Source organism: Poecilia reticulata, unplaced genomic scaffold, assembly GCF_000633615.1.
Source record: "Poecilia reticulata strain Guanapo unplaced genomic scaffold, Guppy_female_1.0+MT scaffold_233, whole genome shotgun sequence".
Lineage (NCBI taxonomy): Eukaryota > Metazoa > Chordata > Actinopteri > Cyprinodontiformes > Poeciliidae > Poecilia > Poecilia reticulata.
This window is the reverse complement of record NW_007615027.1, coordinates 13,292-32,398: the sequence shown is the minus strand read 5'-3', so window position 1 is coordinate 32,398 and position 19,107 is coordinate 13,292. Positions and strand designations below refer to the sequence as shown.

General features: G+C 44.9%; 3 protein-coding genes across 5 annotated transcripts in view; all 3 read right to left on the bottom strand.

Annotated features, from left to right (window-relative positions):
* The window catches only part of pcif1 (phosphorylated CTD interacting factor 1), a 21,688-nt gene extending 14,194 nt beyond the window's left edge, over positions 1 to 7,494 (bottom strand). The window contains exons 1-4 of one of the 2 annotated variants that reach the window (XM_008402460.2): positions 6,676 to 7,494; positions 5,260 to 5,414; positions 5,064 to 5,188; positions 4,859 to 4,984 (exon numbers count right to left, since the gene is read on the bottom strand). In XM_008402460.2, coding sequence (XP_008400682.1) covers positions 4,859 to 4,984; positions 5,064 to 5,188; positions 5,260 to 5,386 — 378 coding nt within the window. In that variant the 5' untranslated portion in view covers positions 5,387 to 5,414; positions 6,676 to 7,494. Of the gene's footprint in view, positions 1 to 4,858; positions 4,985 to 5,063; positions 5,189 to 5,259; positions 5,415 to 5,810; positions 6,217 to 6,675 lie in introns of those variants that run through there. The other variant, XM_008402461.2, reaches the window with a different exon arrangement.
* Positions 7,495 to 7,588: 94 nt separating this feature from the next.
* On the bottom strand, positions 7,589 to 13,403 carry LOC103460348 (cat eye syndrome critical region protein 5-like). 2 transcript variants are annotated; one of them, XM_008402456.2, is made up of 9 exons: positions 12,619 to 13,391; positions 12,228 to 12,419; positions 12,038 to 12,150; positions 11,272 to 11,365; positions 10,947 to 10,980; positions 10,382 to 10,556; positions 10,129 to 10,305; positions 8,583 to 8,748; positions 7,589 to 8,270 (listed from the first exon to the last, which is right to left on the bottom strand). In XM_008402456.2, the coding sequence occupies exons 1-9, from the start codon at positions 12,673 to 12,675 to the stop codon at positions 8,088 to 8,090; spliced, it is 1,191 nt and encodes a 396-aa protein (XP_008400678.1). In that variant the 5' UTR covers positions 12,676 to 13,391; the 3' UTR covers positions 7,589 to 8,087. The 2 variants fall into 2 exon arrangements, with proteins under 2 accessions (XP_008400678.1, XP_008400681.1); XM_008402459.2 differs by lacking the exons at positions 7,589 to 8,270; positions 8,583 to 8,748 and adding an exon at positions 8,970 to 9,157 and having other exon boundaries at positions 12,619 to 13,403.
* Positions 13,404 to 15,240: 1,837 nt separating this feature from the next.
* isy1 (ISY1 splicing factor homolog) overlaps positions 15,241 to 19,107 on the bottom strand; it is a 9,230-nt gene continuing 5,363 nt past the window's right edge. The window contains exons 7-11 of the mRNA XM_008402455.1: positions 18,460 to 18,577; positions 18,264 to 18,386; positions 17,499 to 17,599; positions 15,496 to 15,582; positions 15,241 to 15,427 (exon numbers count right to left, since the gene is read on the bottom strand). Coding sequence (XP_008400677.1) covers positions 15,320 to 15,427; positions 15,496 to 15,582; positions 17,499 to 17,599; positions 18,264 to 18,386; positions 18,460 to 18,577 — 537 coding nt within the window. The 3' untranslated portion in view covers positions 15,241 to 15,319. The remainder of the gene's footprint in view (positions 15,428 to 15,495; positions 15,583 to 17,498; positions 17,600 to 18,263; positions 18,387 to 18,459; positions 18,578 to 19,107) is intronic.

Below are 19,107 nucleotides of genomic sequence, written 5' to 3'. Positions count from 1 at the left end.
AGATTCAGGGTTACAGATTCAGGGCTACAGATTCAGAGCCAGAGATTCAGGGCTGCAGATTCAGGGCTACAGATTCAGGGCCAGAGATTCAGAGCCAGAGATTCAGGGTTACAGATTCAGGGCCAGAGATTCAGAGCCAGAGATTCAGGGCTACAGATTCGGGGTCAGAGATTCAGGGCTACAGATTTGGGGTCAGAGATTCAGGGCTACAGATTCAAGGCCAGAGATTGAGGGTTACAGATTCAGGGCCAGAGATTGAGGGCTACAGATTGAGGGTTACAGATTCAGGGCTACAGATTCAGGGCCAGAGATTCAGGGTTACAGATTCAGGGCCATAGATTCAGGGCTACAGATTGAGGGTTACAGATTCAGGGCTAGAGGCAGCTGCAGAAGATATTTCCTTCCAACAGACATCAATAAGTCTTCATCAATAATTTATGAGTTACACTAACATTTAATTTCTCTTTGGTATTAAATAAAGTGCTTTTCAATTAGAATTGAATTTGAAAAAAAAAATTATGGAACAAGTGTGAATAATAATCTGAACTTTAGTGACGTTTCACAAATACCAAACAGGGATTAAAATAATCTGCTACTAGAGCAGAATAATCCGGTCCAGGTGTGAAGCAGTTCTAGTGTGACTGAGATCCATAAAATCAGGTTCCCACTGGTATTTAGCAAAAAATCCCATGACTTTTCCATGACTCTCCATGACCCACATCCAACAGGTACATAAAGAAAAGCATGTGACTGTAAGACCAAGTGGAACTACAGGGAGCATCTGCAGGCAGATGGGGAGGAAATATGAACGACAAAATGTGGAAATGAAGCCCAAAAGGAAAAGTGTCAACATATTGACTGAGGAATCACATGATGATGTCATGAACAAAAACATACTAGTAGTAATGCAAACACGTAAACTAACTGACAGACAGGAACACACATCGCAACACCACTAGTCTTCAACTGGAGGCTATTTTGATGATTAAATATACATTGCTAATAAAATAGAATAATAATATCCACTACATTGTGCACAGAGCATTACAGCATTACTGAGAACGTTCAGAGGAACCGGATCGTTCCTGAAAGATATTGCAGACTTTGGTCACAGTATTGTCTGTGCCACACAGGGCCGGACTTAGGAGGGCGTGGGGCCCCTGGGCCTGAGCCACTGTGGGGCCCCTGGGCCTCAGCCACCGTGGGGCCCCTGGGCCTGAGCCACTGTGGGGCCCCTGGGTCTGAGCCACCGAGGGGCCCCTGGGTCTGAGCCACTGTGGGGCCCCTGGGTCTGAGCCACTGTGGGGCCCTCTACCGTAATCAGCCACCGTCTCCTATTGCTCTGCCATGATGGAGGGCTAACCAGGTCAACTCTCTATTTGCACGGTTTACAACAGTTAACCCAAGTTAATGACTTTTTTCGCTATATTTTGTGGACACACACACACACACACAAATCAGGAAGTAAATTTCTTTAAAGATCAGTGATCGGCCAGAAGATAGCAGTCAGTGCATCGCTGCTTTCTTTTTGATCCGTCTGCAGCTGATTACTGTAATCAATGTAAGGACCATTATTGCAAACAAATTACATTCAGTAGTTAAAGAAATACTTGAACGTCCTGAATATGTCTACATAATCCACAGAACATTCCTAAGGAAGAAAAACTTGACTATGTTCTCTATTCATCCTCTATGTACTGTATTTATTTATCCTTCATATCCATTTTTTATCTGTCTCCCTTTCAGACAGTCAGGCTGAGTATTTCCCCTCTGACAGCCAAACCTGGTCAAAACTTTTACTTTATGACTGGATTTTAGCTGCGTGTCACTGCGGACATGACGCTTGTTGTGCACTTTAGGACAGCTCCTCCCGCCGCCGTAATGCTGCGTTCACACCAAACGCGTCTGCTTTACATTCAAAGTCTATGCGGAGCTCAGATGCGCCAAACGGTTTGAAACTCGGCGTAACGGCCGTCGACGAGCCTCCAAAGACTTTGAATGTAAATCAGACGCGCCTCCTGTTGCGTGTTTCCCGTCACTGAAACCCGTTTCAAAGCACCACTGACTTGTAGCATCGTTAGAAATACGGCATGCAAAGCAAACACAGGCGCAGTGGATGGAGGATAACTCGGCCTCTTTGGATGTGCTCACCACCTGGAGCTGCCATTCAAAGTGCGATCTACAGAGGAGTCCTGTTTAATTTTTTGTAAAACCTGTTCCAATGCTTTCAAATTAATATCCATATTTTGACAGCTCCCTGCTTCTTGTTCAGCCCAGTAAGCCCACAGCAGTTCATCAGATTTTACCCGAAGCGCAGGATCAATACTGTCCGGATTATCCGGTCATCGTTGCGACTAGCGAAGAAGATCGAGCTTCCAGCGCCTGTGACTCCGCAGGCACCAGATCAGACCCAGATCCAGGTTCTGCTGTTAGCAAGGCTAACGCTTAAGTAGCCGAGAGGGACTGTGGTTCTGTTAAAAAAAACAAAAAAAACTTGTTTTGAATATTTTCTTCATCACCTCTCTGTCGCGCTCCTCTTTTCTTTCTCCTCTGCGCTCCGCTGTCATACTTTCTGCTGTCCGCCATCTTGAGAAATGACTCCCTGACGCTTTCGCACAAGCCGTCGATTAGTCGGACGTCTTCTCCCGCTCCGAGACAAACTGCGCATGTCTCAGAGCGCGAGCGAGTTAAAGGGGGCGACGGCTGACAGCGGAAACAGAAACACGTCATTAGTAAGTCGCTTTATGGCTGGGATTTGAATCGGTATGTTTAGCATCCAGTGAAAACAAAGATGTTAACAAATAAACTGGACAATATGCTGGCAATTTAGAGACATTTCCACAGTTGTGGCCTTGAAATAGAATCCCGAGTCCTCAATGTCCGACACCAAGACGGAATGGGTCGAGTCCGAGAGGAGAACCACAGAAACACGCACCATAGAAAAAAATAGCAATTTTTGCCCTTATTTGCAAATTCCATGATTTTCCTTGACCTGAAATAAAATTCCATAACTTTTCAGGTTTCCCATGACCGGTATGAACCCTGTAAAAAGTGGTGAAATCAACCTTTACTGAAGATAAAGATAAAGGTTTCACAAATCACAAACATGGTTTTAAATATTCTGCTATTAGTTGAGAATAATCCATTCCAGGTTTGAAGTGTGCAGGTGTTGTAGTTTTTTAACTGGAGTAAATTAAATATGCTGAAGGCAGAGAAAAATGATTTGTTCCTGGAATCGGAAACCAACTTCAGCTTCGTTTGCTCAGTCAGGGATCCACCTCTTCCTGCTCACGTCTGTATTTTATTTAAACAGTTTTCGCTTCCGAGGACGCGGTGAGAAACCGGGTGGACGTTTATAAAGGCCGAGAGCAGCACAATGTTTGTTTTCCGTTTTTAGGCAACTGTGACATCGGAAGGCAACATCGGTAATAGCGGTCCACCACCATTTTAAAATTTCAGCAACAACTTGCTGCCAAATAAAGAACGATTCCGTATTTTACAAGAGTCCTCCCATGTTCTACCCAAAACTAACGCACATTAGCCAATGAACTGACTTTATAGCGCAGTTAGCGCCGTGTGCGCCAGAATCTCACAGTTTATCAAGAAACTTATCTCAACTCCATTATCAGGTAACATTGTATGCATAACTTACTTTTGAAAAAATATCAGTGCGGTGAGCCTCAAGTGCTGCTTAAGTTTCCTGGCATTTTGTCCAGAGTTTAAATCCACAGGTGCCTCTGTGTCCCTCAACAATTCAGCTCTTCTTTCAAAAAGAGTTGTTCTTAGCCTCAGGAATAAGTCTATAAATCATTCTGGGTTTGCATCCACCAAGTCTCTTCAAGTAATGAGCTGCATCAATTATGATTGAGTGACGTCAGATTGTGGGCGTGGCCAAACATATCAGCGTCACTGAAATGTTTCATCTCCTTACGAAAACTCAGACGTCTTGCCATGTCTTAGACATCAAATGTTACTTTAGTCACAATCTCATTATTGTCATAAAAAAGAGGAATCAACAAAATATCGTTGTTATCCTCATCGTTACCAAAATCAACACTGGCTGCTTTTTTCTTAGGGCTCAAACATTTAATCGAATCCAGAACTGAAGTAATGGTCAACTAATTTAGTAATCAATTAATCGTCAGCTGGATTATGCAAACTCAAAAAAGGCCATTTGCTTTAAGACCAACACCCTGAGAGCAGCACTGAAGACCAAACAGTCCAAAAATATCAATCTTTTGGATTTAATACAGGAAAAAATCTTTGTAAATCTGTTCTACCAGAACTCCTCTTTCAGCTTCACCTGGTAAAAAAAAGCCCATAATAATCTCCTATTGAGCATCTTAGACCATCTTATTATTAATAGGCTCATCCTAAAAATAATCATCAGATCAGCCCTACACTGTCCTGATATTATTTACATGCAGATGCATCCTTTGCTGCAAATTATCAAGCGTTCATTAAAGGAATGTTGCTGTATAAGATATACAGCAACATTGTATAAAATAAGCTTAAGCAGTAAAATCTGCAGAACGTGCCAATTTTATAATCACATTAATCGTCAGCATAATCGATTACTAAAATATTTGTTAGTTGCAGCCAATAATAATTTTTACAGCAAATTTTTGCTTAGTTTGAATCTTTTAACTAAAAAAACATTTAGTTTTAGTTATAATTTAATCAGAATTGTTTTAGATTGTATAGTTTTAAATCACTAATTATAAAAAAATTAGTCAACAAATTTATGTGCAATGTAAAAACTTAACACAGAAATGCATCATGTTTGTAACCAGTGATGGGAAAATGATTCGAATTTATCCGATTAATGGATAAATAATGGATTATTATTGTTTTTTACCTTTGTCCGTTTGAAACTGTTAGGCCCCGCCCCCTGCTCCTCAGAGCTCCTCCTCTTCCTCTGGCCGTTTCCAAGGTTACCATCTCCCCCCTCTGCAGGAGCTGCGTTCAGACCCAATGGGTCAGACTGAAACAGATCAATGAGTCATCAGCGCTGCAGCTGATTGGTTGATTGACTGCTAAATGGATTGCTGGTGCAAACTCACAATGACATCATGCTGACCCAGCACAGGTACCTCCCACAGGCTCTGATTGGTGAATCTGTTGAAGTAGTAGGGCCGGTTCTCCCTCCTGGACCAACACTTGGACCATCCAGCCTGGACCAACTCATCTGGCAGGACAGATGAGACATTAGAGCCGGAGACAGGTGGTACAGGGACAAGTCAGAGGACAGGTGGGTACCTGGAAGCTCAGGAGATTTGGAGGTGGTGGATGGAGAAAGGGGCGGTCCGTGAGAGGAGGCGGAGCCAGAGGGTGGCACCATGGGGGCCGCCTCCCCCTTCACAGATCCCTGGCTGTTATTGGACATTTCAGCTGTTCATCACAATCATGTGGACCTGACAGGAAGAGACAGGCTTTCAGAATAAAAGACAGAGGAAGTAAAATGGTCCACACTTTTTTCAGCTAAAAATGAACTGAACTCTAATGTTTTAACGCAAGAGGAGATGACTGCCTAAAACTGAGAACTCCAATGATGTGTCATCTACAGGTGAATTAATTAACATTCTCGGCGTCTTTGGACTTTTAGCTGAATTAAATAAAAAAACATCTGATAAAGGTTCAAGACATGAATGGGGTGATCTTTAAATGTATTTATTTTATGATTTAAAACTGTGAAAACCATATATCACCAACCAGGAAAAGCTTCAGTGATTCTCCGACTAAAAACATAAAATGCAGTTTCTTTATCAGGTTAAATAAAGTGAATATTTCCTCCTGCTGCTCAGCTTCACCTGAACATCAACACGTCTTTCCCTCAGCGGTCAAGGGGGAATCAAACTCACAACCTAACTATTGCCACAAGAATGCTCTTAAAATGACAGGTGTGGGTTCGGATTTTGTCCTGGTTCTGATGGATTAATCCGGACCGTCTGAGTCTGGACCAGCCAGTTTCTCTAAGGCTGGAGAACTGAATAGAAGAACGTTCCTTCAGAGATGAAACCTGGTTGATCAGGAGCTGATCCGCACCGATCCATCAGCGCCGGGTCGCTTCTGATCCATCAGCAGCTTATTGGTTCTGATCCAGCAGTAGCTGATCAGTTCTGATCGGTTCTATTTAACTAGCAGCAGATCGGTTCTGATCCATCTGATTTTATGTTACTGTTTGAAGCTTTTCGGTTGTTTTTCTTCTCAGACGCAAGAACGAGCGCCATGGTTACACGCATGCGCGCTGAGAGCCAGCGCAAACAGGGAGGAGGGGGAGGAGGACAACAAAAGGCTGCGGCTGCTGCTCGAAGCCCGCGTTCCGCTATCGGAGACCGCGGCGATTACTACTACTCTGAGGAGCAGCCAGACCGCCTGAAAGTGTGCTAAATCCCCGCGGACTGGGCGGCCTAACCCGATAGCTGCTCTGACAGTGGCCAATAGATTATTTTGTTGGACTCTGAACTCCGATCCACCGCCACCGCTAAGCTCCAACTCCTCTCAAAGATGGCGGACACGCCCCTGCCACAGCTCTGCGCGCCTTTACCAACATTTCTGTTCCGAAATCTCGACCCTAAGGCTCCACAGCTCCGGAACCGCCTCCATCCGCAATACGAAACCTTAAGCCGGCTGTCGGTGTGTTCCTAGAACTCCTACGGGGTCTGCTGCTCTTACCTTGCGTGGTGAAACAGCAGACAGTTGGGGCTTCTCCGCGCTGCTTCTCAGTCGTCCGCTCCGCTCCCTCCCCGCCTGCTCAGACATCTTTACAGGGACCCGGGCACAGCCACTGCGCAGGCGCGGTGGCTGACCCGCTTCCGTTGTCGACGTGTCTGCTTCCCGGCGCCATGTTGAGGAGGTCAAAGTGTTTAAACAACAGCGAAGTAAAGCCCAGAATAGAATTGGACTGGATTTCAGTCACCAAACAGAGAATTAACACAGACCATTTGAAACTCACAGTCCGAGGCTTAAACTGTTATGTGTTTATTCCACACCTTATGAAAGAAACGGTTTATTAAAATGACCTCAAATCACCAATTCATGAGCCGAATACACGTAAATGCGTTCAATAGACAAACTTTACTTTCCTATGAATGTCCAATCTATAAAACAAAGAATGACTGCTTTAACAATTTTGAGTGAACCTGTCAAATCGGTTCCGGTCAAATATCTCATTAAATTCGACACAGTAGTAGAATTGTGCTCCTGTCTCAACAGTTTTACCTTCACATGTTCAGTTAGAAGGCCTGAAAACTCAGAATAATCTGACCTAGACTTGACCAGGGATAGGATGTAGATGACCTAGAATAAGTTTTATCTGACAGTGAGTGAAGGATAGCTGACAGGAGGCAGGTTGTTGGAACAAACAGGTACTAAATCTGCCTTTTTTTTTCCCTTTGGGATCAATTAATTTTGAATTTGAATTCACCTCCTTAACTAGTCATATTCTATCAATGTTCACACTTCATTTTGATCTTATTACCAAAGTATAGCAAATCAATCAATCAAGCCACCTGGAAGCACTTTGAGCCCAAAGTTTCAGCTTCAAGGTCTATTAAATGATCTGAAAAACAAAATGCATAGCTTCACATTTTAAATTCACAAAGATTTTATTTTAATGCAAATTCAGTTCATTTTGACTTGTTCATGACATCATTGCAGTAAACTGTTACTTTTTTCAAAAATAATATCTAGAATGATCTAAACATTTGTTATGACCTTTGGTTCTGTGGAGACACACCTACACAGGTAATGTCTCACCTACTTGGACTCAATATGAAAACAATGAGGTTGAGAAAAAGTTTAACAGCTTATTTTAGTTTTCTGATGGTCACAGTAACTAAATGAATTCAAACAGGTCTAGACTCAGAGGTACTGCTAGCTTAGCTTCACCTGTTCTGCTATAATAAAATGTAAAGATCACTTGTCCAGTTTCAGACAGATTGAGGTTTGAGATCCACCTGCAGAGCTCTACTCATGTAAAACAGAGACAGCCACCACAGGTAGGAGATAACAGGTTATGTGTGGTCCAAGTGTGCAGTCTGAACCACATGTTAGATGTTGAGACGGTCAGTCGGAGGACAGGTGCGTCAGGTGTTGGGACTCTCCTGCTGCAGCATCAGGTCCACAGCGGCCTCCACGTCCTCCACCATGTGACTCGGTTCTACCAGGTCTGGCTCCACTTTCAGGTCATTCTGACCATGGAACATCGTCTCTGAGACGTTCTGGTCACCAGGCAGTGGAGATTGAGGGTTATACACACCTGTGCACACCTGGAGACAAGTAGAGGATCATTATAGCAACAACAAGTCAAAATAAGAGTTCAAGTAAGGAAAGGTCAACAAAGGTAATTTATAGAGAAGTCATGTCTGCTGAGGTAATGGACCTGTAAAAACCTAGGTACGCTAAGAGGTGGAAAGATCCTGTAAGGTTTGGCGGAGTAAGGTACATTATGGTAAGGCAATACATTTAAAAGTTAAATGTACTTGTACTACTTCATTAAAATCCATGTTGTGTCCACATCCACCCCTGCTGTAAACCTTAAAGGATCCCAACAAAATTTTCAAAAAGTGGTCTCTACCCACCAGGATGGAGCTGCACTGGGCCGCAAAGGCAAATTCCTCCACCACCGGTACCGGGGTACCGGTTCCTTGGGCCACCAGCTTGGTGTCGCTCATCGTGTCAGTGTGGTGCTTGGCCAGGTAGCGGTTATAAAGATTGGCACCATAGATGTCCGTCATCAGGTTGTCTCTAGACAACAGGAACAGCGTCTAGTTTCTTTTTAAAAAGTCCTCTATAGCAGTGGTCCCCAACCCCTGGGCCACGAACCGGTACCGGGCCGCGCAATAAATAATTAAATATTTCCGCTTTAGGTATTATTTGAGTCTGGAAGGTCTTTTATTTTGAAAATCCTTTAACCGGATTCTCTGGATTACGTCTTGCGTGCCAACATTGAGCCCACAAGCAGCAAAATGAGTAAGAAACAGATCAGGTGTGGAAAGTTTCTTTGCGAAGGGGAAAAGGCCCAGAGAAGAGACAGGAGAATGGGTTCATCTCGGACCGGTAGGTGATTCCCACATTACAAGCTGCTCTGCGGCGACCGGCTCGATAATGAGGTAAGGAAGTTTCCAACAGCTTCGCCACGTAGAGACCAAGCACCCTGTGCGTATAAGAAACACTTTGGGTGTTATTGTCTCCCATCTCTCCCAGATGGGGCCGTCTCATTGCAGAGAAACAAGCTCAGGGCTCCCATTAGTCGTTATCGTAAGTTAAAATGTTCACAAAAGTAAAATGTTTTGGGCCATTTTTGTTGTGCATCTGTATCTTATTTTACCGTAGCGACCAGAGTCAGAGAGCGTTAGGGCAGTGGTCGAGACGAGAGGAGAGGAGTAGAGCTTGTGAGTCTGGTTCACAAGGCATGATTTAAGAATTGTCAGCCGATTTTTCAACCCTCTGTGATCAGAGCTGATAAAAGTACAACAGGTTCGATTGGTTTGTGTGTCCAGCCACACGGCAGGAGCAACACACCACACAAGAACTGATTTCAGTCACGAACAAACAAGTGTTCTGACTATCATTACCACAAGGTATGCTGAATTTACTAGGTGTGACAGATAGAACACCGGTCCACGGTAATAAAAAGGTTGGGGACCACTGACCTATAAAGTCTTGTTATTGAACATTAATCCGTTTAGTGGAACATTTTACAGAAGCTCTAAAGCCAGGGGACAACAACCAACTCCATCTTCCAAGTTCTACAAAGGCAGCAGTTGCTTCAGAGAGGAAGACAGAATGCTTGGTTACCTGACAGTGTTGAGGGAACAGGTGGATCAGTCACATGGTGCACAGGTTTGGTCATTCAACAGCACAGGCAGTTAGACAGCCTTACAGACAGAAAGACAGCATCACAGACTGGGGGTTTCAGAACATGACACAGAGACTTTGGTTTCATTCAGGATTACAGATGAAGACCAAGACTGAGACAAAGTTATCAACAGGGTGGTGCATCACAGGATACAGTTACCAAGTCTCTGATTTGGTTAGGCACGTTGAGAGATGGGTCAAGAGATGGGTTCAGGGACGAGAAACAGAAGTAAATGAGACAGATGAGAAGAGATGGGTTGTGAATACCCAACAGCATAGATGGTGGACAGCTTGTGGTTCTGGTTCTGCTGGCGAAGCAGCTGCTCGGCGTACTGGTATGTGAGCAGACTGGGTTTCCCCAGCACTGCCTCATACTCCAGCCTCCGGCCGGTCAACTTCCTGTAGATGGACTCCAGACAGAGCAGGAACATCCCATGACCGAACCTGAAGCAACACATCCGGGTCACCAATGACTGGACGCCCTCCTGCCCCGCCTACATCTGAAGGGAGTGCCTGTTACCGTGGTGACGGGGCTTCAGCCATCCACAACAGGTCCATGTTGCAGGCAAGAATGGGCATCTGTGCCGATAGCCGAGCATCATACACACACCCAGGTCTACCGTTGGTCAGCAGCACATCAACGATTAGCTGAAGGTTGGTCTCCCATCTGATTGGCTCCCCAAACAGGATGATCGCTACGGCAACACAAGGGAAGACGGTTTCAAACAAAAATGGCAACAAAAAGCTGCTTTTGGCCTTTCCAGTAGGAAAGATGTGAGCTCTCATTAATCCATCACACAACGCCGTCAAGAGTCTAAAGTGGCGTCACTAGCGCCCCTGGTGGTTCACAGAGGAAACAGTTCATTCAGTTCAGAAATATTCTTCTTGAAACGGTTGAAGAATATGACAATCCGTTTAGACGTTCGTCACACCTAGGGTGCGTTCACACTGCAGCCTGAAGTGACCCAATTCCGATATTTTTGACGTAATGCGACCTGTAACTGATCTTTTCATGACAGTGTGAACAGCACAGCTCGGATTCTGTTTCGAATGTGAGATTCTGGGCGGTGTTGTGGTTGTGTTACCTTGTATCTGCGGGAGGATCCTTGAAGAACTGGGCTGAAACAAACAAAACAACAAAAATCCATCAGCCGGAACAGGAGGCACACTTCCTGTGGATCAGTAACTAATCAGTGGAGGCACCAGAATAGACAAAACTGACTGAGATGGTCGTTTCCCCCACTTTAACCACCAGATGGCAGCACATATCAGAGACTGCCCCTTTAAAAACATGTCTAAGATATTCACTTTTGGAAATACTGTTTTATTGATCAACTATAAAAATCATCATGAAACAGGACATACATCAACTCCAGGTTCTACAGAACCGCTCGGGTTAGCAGGACTCACAGTGCTGGTGGGTCTCCTGCTGTGGTCCACCATGTCCAGCAGAGGGTGCTGTTCTGAGAGCTCCTCCATGGTTACGACCTTCTGGAAACCCAAACTGAGAAATACCGAGTCAAAAGTCCACAACATCATCTGGTCACCAAACATCTCCGAGTTCTGATCCGTGTGCTACTGCAAAGTATTAAAGGGGCAGCATTATGCATTTAAGGGACATAGTACCATTTTATAGCATAATCAAATAACTGTTACCTTTAGTAGTTATAAAAATGCTAAATATAACAAATATGACTTAAAAGAAATTTGACTTCCTGATGTAATGTCTTGAAATTGGGCCTCTGCCTCTTTAAAAACTCCTGCTCTTTCTGAAGCTCCACCTTCTGGTAGTCATCGCAACATGGCTCCTCTATTAACCCTTTAACACTTTTACCAGTGATGCTCTGAGAAGTATGTCCTATAATGAGTTCAGCAGTTCCACAATGCGTTTGCTAATTGCTGCTGGCTAGTCTGAAGGAGAAATATCATAAATATTTCCAAATAGAAAAAGCTGCATCTCAAAGGTGGGGCTAGGTCCACCCAGGTGTTTGGCAGATGAATGGTTGCTATGGAGACAAAAGAATTTCTCAAACATTGTGGAAAGATCAAAAAAGTTGATTTTACACGACACTGCCCCTTTAAAGTATTGTAGTCTCAACTCACTCAGCCACAACAAATGAAAGGAAAATGGCCCAATGGGTAACTTTAAAGCCAACAGGTGACAGGTGAAGGATACGTGTGGGCGATCTGGGTCACTGGTCCCTGTCCGGACACCAGAACACATTTATGGTGGAACGTCTCCATCATGTGCAGAGGGCTGTGCGACAGAACCACCTGCTCAGGTGCGATCTGCAGAGGAAGCATATGACTTGTTCTGACCCAATCACACAGCAGCAGCAGCAGCCTTTAAGCCCCTCCCCCTCTACCTGCACGTCCAGCAGGTGAGACAGCTGCTGCGCCTTGTGGTGTCTCAGACAACTTCCTGCATTAGTGACAAAAACAACAGGAAACAGAAAGCTCTGGTTCTGGTCCACAAGCTTCCTGAGGGCGCGCCGAGCAGCCGGGATCACGGATCCACCGCGCAGGAGGACGCCATCGACGTCGAAGAGGACGCCCACCTGGCGGCCGGACAGGTGGGCGACAGGTGAGGTTGGCAGAACAGACCAGTTAGACACCAAAAGGAAGGAAGAAGGAAACTAAGCAATCAAGGAAGGAAGGACTCCAGAAGGAAGGAAAGAAGGAAGTGGAAAAGAAATGAAGAGAGGAAGGAAGGAAGGAAGGAATGAGGAAGCGGACAGGGGACAGTGTCCCCCTGACCTGTCTCACAGTGGACGCCTGGCGAACCAGCTGTAGTCCGAAACCTCGGCTCCACATCCCGCCGGTCTGACCTCACAGCAGCAGCTGCTGCTTTAAAACCACAGGGCTGTGACGTCACTGGGGTGGGCTAAATGATGATGTCATTGATGATGGGAGATCTCCCATTGGTTGAAGCCTGGTGACTCACAGGTTCCCTCTGTTCCTCCGATCCCTGGCCTCAGACCGACGTTTAACGTGAGAGCAGCTTTAATTGATGCTACTCAACTACAGAAGATGTTCCTGAGATTCAGACTGACGATCCTTTTGCTCTCTGAAATGTTAAATTGTTTGAGGCTTAACGCCTGGGACTCTATCTCCCCCTTCAGGCAGTCAGAGGAATAGCAGGTGTCGGTTCCTCACATTCTCTTCATCATCAGCAGCTTCAGAAACATTTTGGTTTTGTAAGTTATGTAAACCAGAACCTGCAGGCTGATACTGAACCTCTCTAGACATCACCATAGGGTTCTGGTTCTGATGAGGTGAGGACGGTTCTTCTTCTGTCTGGAAACAGAACCTAAATACTCGGTTCTGATCGTGCTGGGTCAGACTATCTGCGTCCAGAACCAGAACTCCTGGAGCTGTAAATGAGTTGCAGCTGACTGCAGTTGTCTCCTCACATGAGGACACGTGCAGCACGCGCTCCCTAATCAGCCAATCACATGCTGCAGAGTGATGCCTCTAATTAACCAATCAGCAGCTGGGAACACTGGGACAGAGACGCTCTGCTGTCTGGTGTAACTGGGTCTATATTAAAAGTTGTATTTTTACACAAAATGTGTTTTCTGTAATGTATTTGTCTGCTTCTACTTGACTGCTGTGGTTCCTCTGGGTACTATCAGGGTTTGGTCCTCCAGCTCCACCTCACTTTCTTCTTCTTTTGTTCAGGGTCCTCCAGGACTATTATAAATATTAAGTCATTAATTTCCTCTTCCCTTTTGTTATTCGCTCCACTGGGGAGAGATCAGGTTGGAGAACTGGAGCACATGCTAGGTGCTAATGCTAACATCTCCTGACAGATCCGTCTCCAAACCCAGACTTGGTGTCTTGTGGTTTGTCCGATCACCACATAACACACAGAAGTCCACCGGCCACACTGGCAGAACCGGTTCAGTTGGTTCAGAACTGGTTCAATGTTCAGAACCAAGAGTCTTGAGAAGGAGGTCATGTGACCATCAGCTCGGGTTCTGGTTCTGATGGTTCTGGTCTGGATTCTTCTGGTTTCCGTATCATCAGAGGCTCTATCCAGTGGATCCTGTTAGGGATGTGTGACATGCCAATAAATTCATATCCGACATCTCCTGGAATGGCTGGCGGTAACTACATACATCATGATGTGTTTTTGGTATCAAATTAATAATGGAAATAAAAAAAAAGCACATGATTGAAAATGACGTCAGAACCGCGTCGCGGCCATTTTAGCTTTGGACAACCAAGAGCCATGAGCTGCTTTGTGGGAAACGGCTGATTTTGTTCAAACCAGTAGCTGTTTTCCAACCGCATGTAGCTAAAAATGAAGAACAGTTTTCCATGTTGCTCACCATGGCGACGAGAGATCTAGTAGATTTACCGACTTTCCCGACATTCAATTGGAAAAATTAACTAGAAAGTATTGAATCAATACTTAACCTACACCATAGCTGAGCAGGAACTTGGCAACTAAGGCCCAGATAATCAGAGCTAGCTACCACAGTGTAGCTACCACTGTGCTACCATCACTGTGTAGCTATCACTGTGTAGCTACCAGTGTGTAGCTACCACAGTGTAGCTATCACTGTGCTACCATCACTTTGTAGCTATCACTGTGTAGCTACCABTGTGTAGCTATCACTGTGCTACCATCACTGTGTAGCTACCACTGTGTAGCTATCACTGTGCTACCATCACTRTGTAGCTATCACTGTATAGCTACCAGTGTGTAGCCAGGAAAACCTACCTTTGAACCAACTCTGCCTTCTTTCTGCTCAGAGTCCTTAGATTTTCAACCATCCTTTAAGTTTGTCCACACTGAGCTATGAGGCCCCATGAGGCCCTACGAGGCCCCATGAGGGGCCGATGAAAGGGGGTGTCGGTAAACAACATAGAATATTTCTGAACATTTTGTCGATTGATTTCTTACCTGTTTGCTTCATTTGTCGGAGCATCTGGTCATCAGTGATGTCATTTGTGATCAGAGGATAATGTGTCAGTCGATTAATCAACATTAACTTTGAAAGCATAAAATGTAAAAACTCATGTCGTCCTAAAAAATGTTAAAGAAAATCCTTTACTCCTTTAGACCAAACATCCCAGTTTTCCAGGTTTTATATTCAGGGTTGAAGTCGTTTTGTTTCAAATGCAGTGAAGAAATGTTCACCATGAACCGGATGTGGATGGTTCACCGTTTCAATAAGCAGCTGCTGGTGTCACTGGCTGAAACCAGCAGGTGGTCCCTCCGTTTTAAGCCCCTCCCCCCAGGTGTGACTGGCTCAGCTGGTTCTGGTTCTGTCCACCTGATGACCCAAGTTTCATCCTCAAGTCAGAACCAAACAAACACACAAAGAGCTGAGCTTTTAACGCTTTAATGAAAAAACAAAAAAACACCGTACAAAACTGAATATTTACACAGACGGGTGAGAACCAGCTGGATCAGAACCAGCCAGGTCAGAACCGGGTCAGAACTGGGTCAGAGTCCCAGCAGAGTTCTGGCCTCCTGGCTTTGAGCCTGAAGCGTCTCGCTGGCGTAGCGCTGCAGCAGCTCCATCTTCTTCCTCCGGACCAGTGCCTCCTCCACCTGAGTCAGACGGGTCGGGTCAGAACCGGAACCCAGGTCAGAACCTCTGAATGGACCAGGGGTCTTACCTCTTTCTGAGACGGAACCGGAACATGAGCGATGAAGCCGACTCCTTCCTCTCCCTCTGTCTCCTCCCGATTTTCCTCATCCTCCGCCTGGCCAGGCAAACAAAACAAACGCACCTTAATCCTCCAGAACCAGAACCAGGGGCGCCGCCAGGAATCTTGGGCCCCCTGACAAATAATTTCTTTGGGCCCCCCGTGCAGCTGCTGTTACGACGTTTTGAGTCTATCTGACCCATAAAAAGCGTCACAGTTTTAAAGGCTTCATCTGCTTTGATTTCTTTGGTTCAATTCTGATAATTAGCTCAATATTTACTATTTTACTGCTATATCAATATTTGCTGCTCATGAATTTAACATCCAACAGTCCACATCCAGGATGCAAGTAGGTTGTTAATGTTTTCTATTAGTTTAGATACTGAAACGTCTCCATGGCAACAGTCTATAGCAACATGCAAAATACACATAAAGCAATCCAGACTTCTAAACATGTTATGTAGCTGCATTTTATTCAGGCTGCAGTTTAACTTTAATAAAATATGTTTCTCCATATTTGTTACAGCTGTCACCATGTAGCAGTTTGTTATGAGGCAGATAATCTGAAAACAATCATCTCCTCCATCTGCTTCCTGAATTACTGGTTAAAGTGATGCACCGTTCTGACCAAAACAACCAATCAGAACCAGGAGGAGGGTCTTAGTGCTGTCAAGCATCCTCATTCACTCACTGCTAAATGTGCTAATGGTGGAGAAACAACTTATCATTACAGGAAACCGTTTATCTGCCATCACTGGTAGCTATGCTAACTAAACTGAGCATTCAGTTTGAATCTGCACAGCTCTGTGCTATGCTAGCTGCAGCACGGCTCTGTGCTATGCTAGCTGCAGCACGGCTCTGTGCTATGCTAGTTGCAGCACGGCTCTGTGCTATGCTAGTTGCAGCACAGCTCTGTGCTATGCTAGCTGCAGAATAGCAAAAATCAAGGGGGAGGAAGGATGAGCAGCACCACATGAGATTGTGATTGACAGCACTAAAACTCTCCTGCCTCTGATTGGTTGTTTCTAGCACTGGGAGAAGGCAGAGGAAATAGATTTTTCACAAATATCAAACTGTCACAACATAATGACAGTTTTAACAAATATGTAAAAAAAAAATTTATATAAAAGTGACTCAGGAGAGGACGGGTCAGGAGGGACGTGGGTTAGAGCTGCTGCTGACTGACTCATCTGTTAAGTGGTAAAAGGTACAAGTTAAATATATGAATATGTTGGTAATTTCTTTCCTTAATTCATTAAATGTTAGTGAAAAGGAGGCAAACAGTAGTTTGTAGCTAAGCTAATTATGCTAAATGGTTGATAATCTCACAGTCTACTGGCCTCTCTTGGAGAAAAACTGGGTTATAAATTAACACTCTTGCCTTTTCTCTCTCCCTCTCTTGTTTTTGAAAACGTAATTTATAACTTTTCTTAGCAGCGTAGTAGCTGCCACTCGCCGCTGCATTCAGCTGCAGCTTCTACTGACTGCAGCTGAACAGCGTCACCGTCAAGCTCCAAGCAGGAAGGAACCATTTCATGCAGATCCAGGGAGTCCAGGGCAAAACGGATGTGTGTTTTTTGGTCTGGGAGGGGCAACATAACATTTTTACTGCTAAAAACAATCTTTGAAAATACAATAGGATTAATTTTATATTTCAAGGGACCCCAATTTTTTTATTTTATGTCTATTAACAAAATATAAATAATTAAATTGTGGAGGGCCCCCTGCTGGTCAGGAATCGTCATCACTTTCCCCCCTGCCAGGAGGAGAACCTCCATCAGAACCAGGAGGAGAACCTCTATCAGAACCAGGAGGAGAACCTCTATCAGAACCAGGAGGAGAACCTCCATCAGAACCAGGAGGAGAACCTCCATCAGAACCAGGAGGAGNAGGAGGAGAACCTCCATCAGAACCAGGAGGAGAACCTCCATCAGAACCTCATGGCCCGTTCCGATTGGCCAGGTGAGGGTTACCTCTTCGTTGTGGACGGTGTAGATGCTCTCCTCTTCCTCCTCCTCCTGCTGAACATGCGATTCCTTCTCTGTCCTCCACTTCTGCACCGCCTCCAAAACGGCTGCAAAACATGAAACACATGCATCAGATATGTAAGGAGGAAACACAAGAGGGCTGGATCATATGGCTAAAACGTTTAACACATCTTTTTATACCAGATCTGATTTTCTTTTAATTCTCGCTTTCTTTACTAAAACAGAAATAAATGACAGAAACATTTTCATGTGTTTTTTATTTCAATCTTCCCGTCTGTGAGTTGGATGGTGGAGAATCGGCGCCATAGTACTGGAATTTCTGTTTAATTACAGAATTAAGAGGAAAAACATTGGTAGTTATCAGGATCTGACGTGAGCAGATCAGTGCAGCAGGTTCTGTCAGAAACCGGATCGGATTCAGACAGAACCTGCTGCAGAAAATAAATTGACAGGTTGCATCAAAGTATAACTTTACATAATGGTCAACATTCCTTAATTTAGTTTTTGTAATTTTTCGTGTTATGATTTTATTCTCCTACCATTACGACTTTCTGTGACTTCATGACTAAATAAAAAGGAGCCTGCCTCTAATGTTTGGAGTCGACCTGAATTCAAAATCCAAATAAATACAAGCTGTGAGCCACACTGATCAAGCAAGATGGCCGCTCTGGGTGATGACATCACTCTGAACTATGGAGTGCATTGGTCAAAAAAAACAAAGATTGAATTCCCTTCCCCTCGACCTTTCACCTTTCCTCTCGTACTCGGCCTCCAGCGGCAGCAGCACGCCGTCGTCTTCGTCCCGGTAGCCGTAGTACTCTGCGTCCACGTCCTTCATCAGCTCCCCCCTCGTCTTCCTCTGGGCTGGGGTGGCTGTGGGTCAGGCGGCCGGTCAGAACCAATCGGTGTTACCAAGGAAACGGAGAGCGGCGGCGGCGGTACGTACGGTCGGTCTCGAACAGCTCTCTGACTCCAGGAAGGTCTCTGGCAGCGCCAAAGTATTTATAGCCGCGGTTCCCCGGAACCTCCTTCCCCTCGTGGTCCAACATCCTCGGCCCAAACCGCTAACCGCAGAACCAACAGGAGGTCCGATTCAGAAATCCAGTCAGCAATTAGAAAACAACCAACTAACTTTACAGTCAAACGTCACCATCAGTGTTTCACTGATTACTAATCATCTCTAACCAGGTGGTTTTTAGTGCTTTGGCTGTTTTCTGCTAGTTTGTTCTAGAAAACTTTTTTTGTGGTGCATAGAAGCTGAATGTTGCTTCTCCATGTTTCCAGAACCAGAATCAGAACCGGAGAGGTCTGGGAGGTCGGTTCAGCAGCAGCAGATCTTTAATCTGTTCAGTGGTTTATAAACTACCAGCAGTTTAAAGTCTCAGTGAAGGAATGTAGAACTAGGTGGTGTAGAACCAGCTGGTGTAGAACTAGGTGGTGTAGAACTAGGTGGTGTAGAACCAGCTGGTGTAGAACTAGGTGGTGTAGAACTAGGTGGTGTAGAACCAGGTGGTGTAGAACTAGGTTGTGTAGAACTAGGTGGTGTAGAACCAGGTGGTGTAGAACCAGCTGGTGTCTCCACCCTCCTGGTTCT

Excerpts from the sequence above, each read along its gene's own strand:
- LOC103460348 (XM_008402456.2), bottom strand. The coding sequence starts at position 12,675 with ATGTGGAGCCGAGGTTTCGGACTACAGCTGGTTCGCCAGGCGTCCACT. Across the intron at positions 12,151-12,227 it reads CTCACCTGCTGGACGTGCAG|ATCGCACCTGAGCAGGTGGT; the intron begins GTAGAGGGGGAG and ends CTTCCTCTGCAG. Across the intron at positions 10,306-10,381 it reads GCTGAAGCCCCGTCACCACG|GTTCGGTCATGGGATGTTCC; the intron begins GTAACAGGCACT and ends GTGTTGCTTCAG.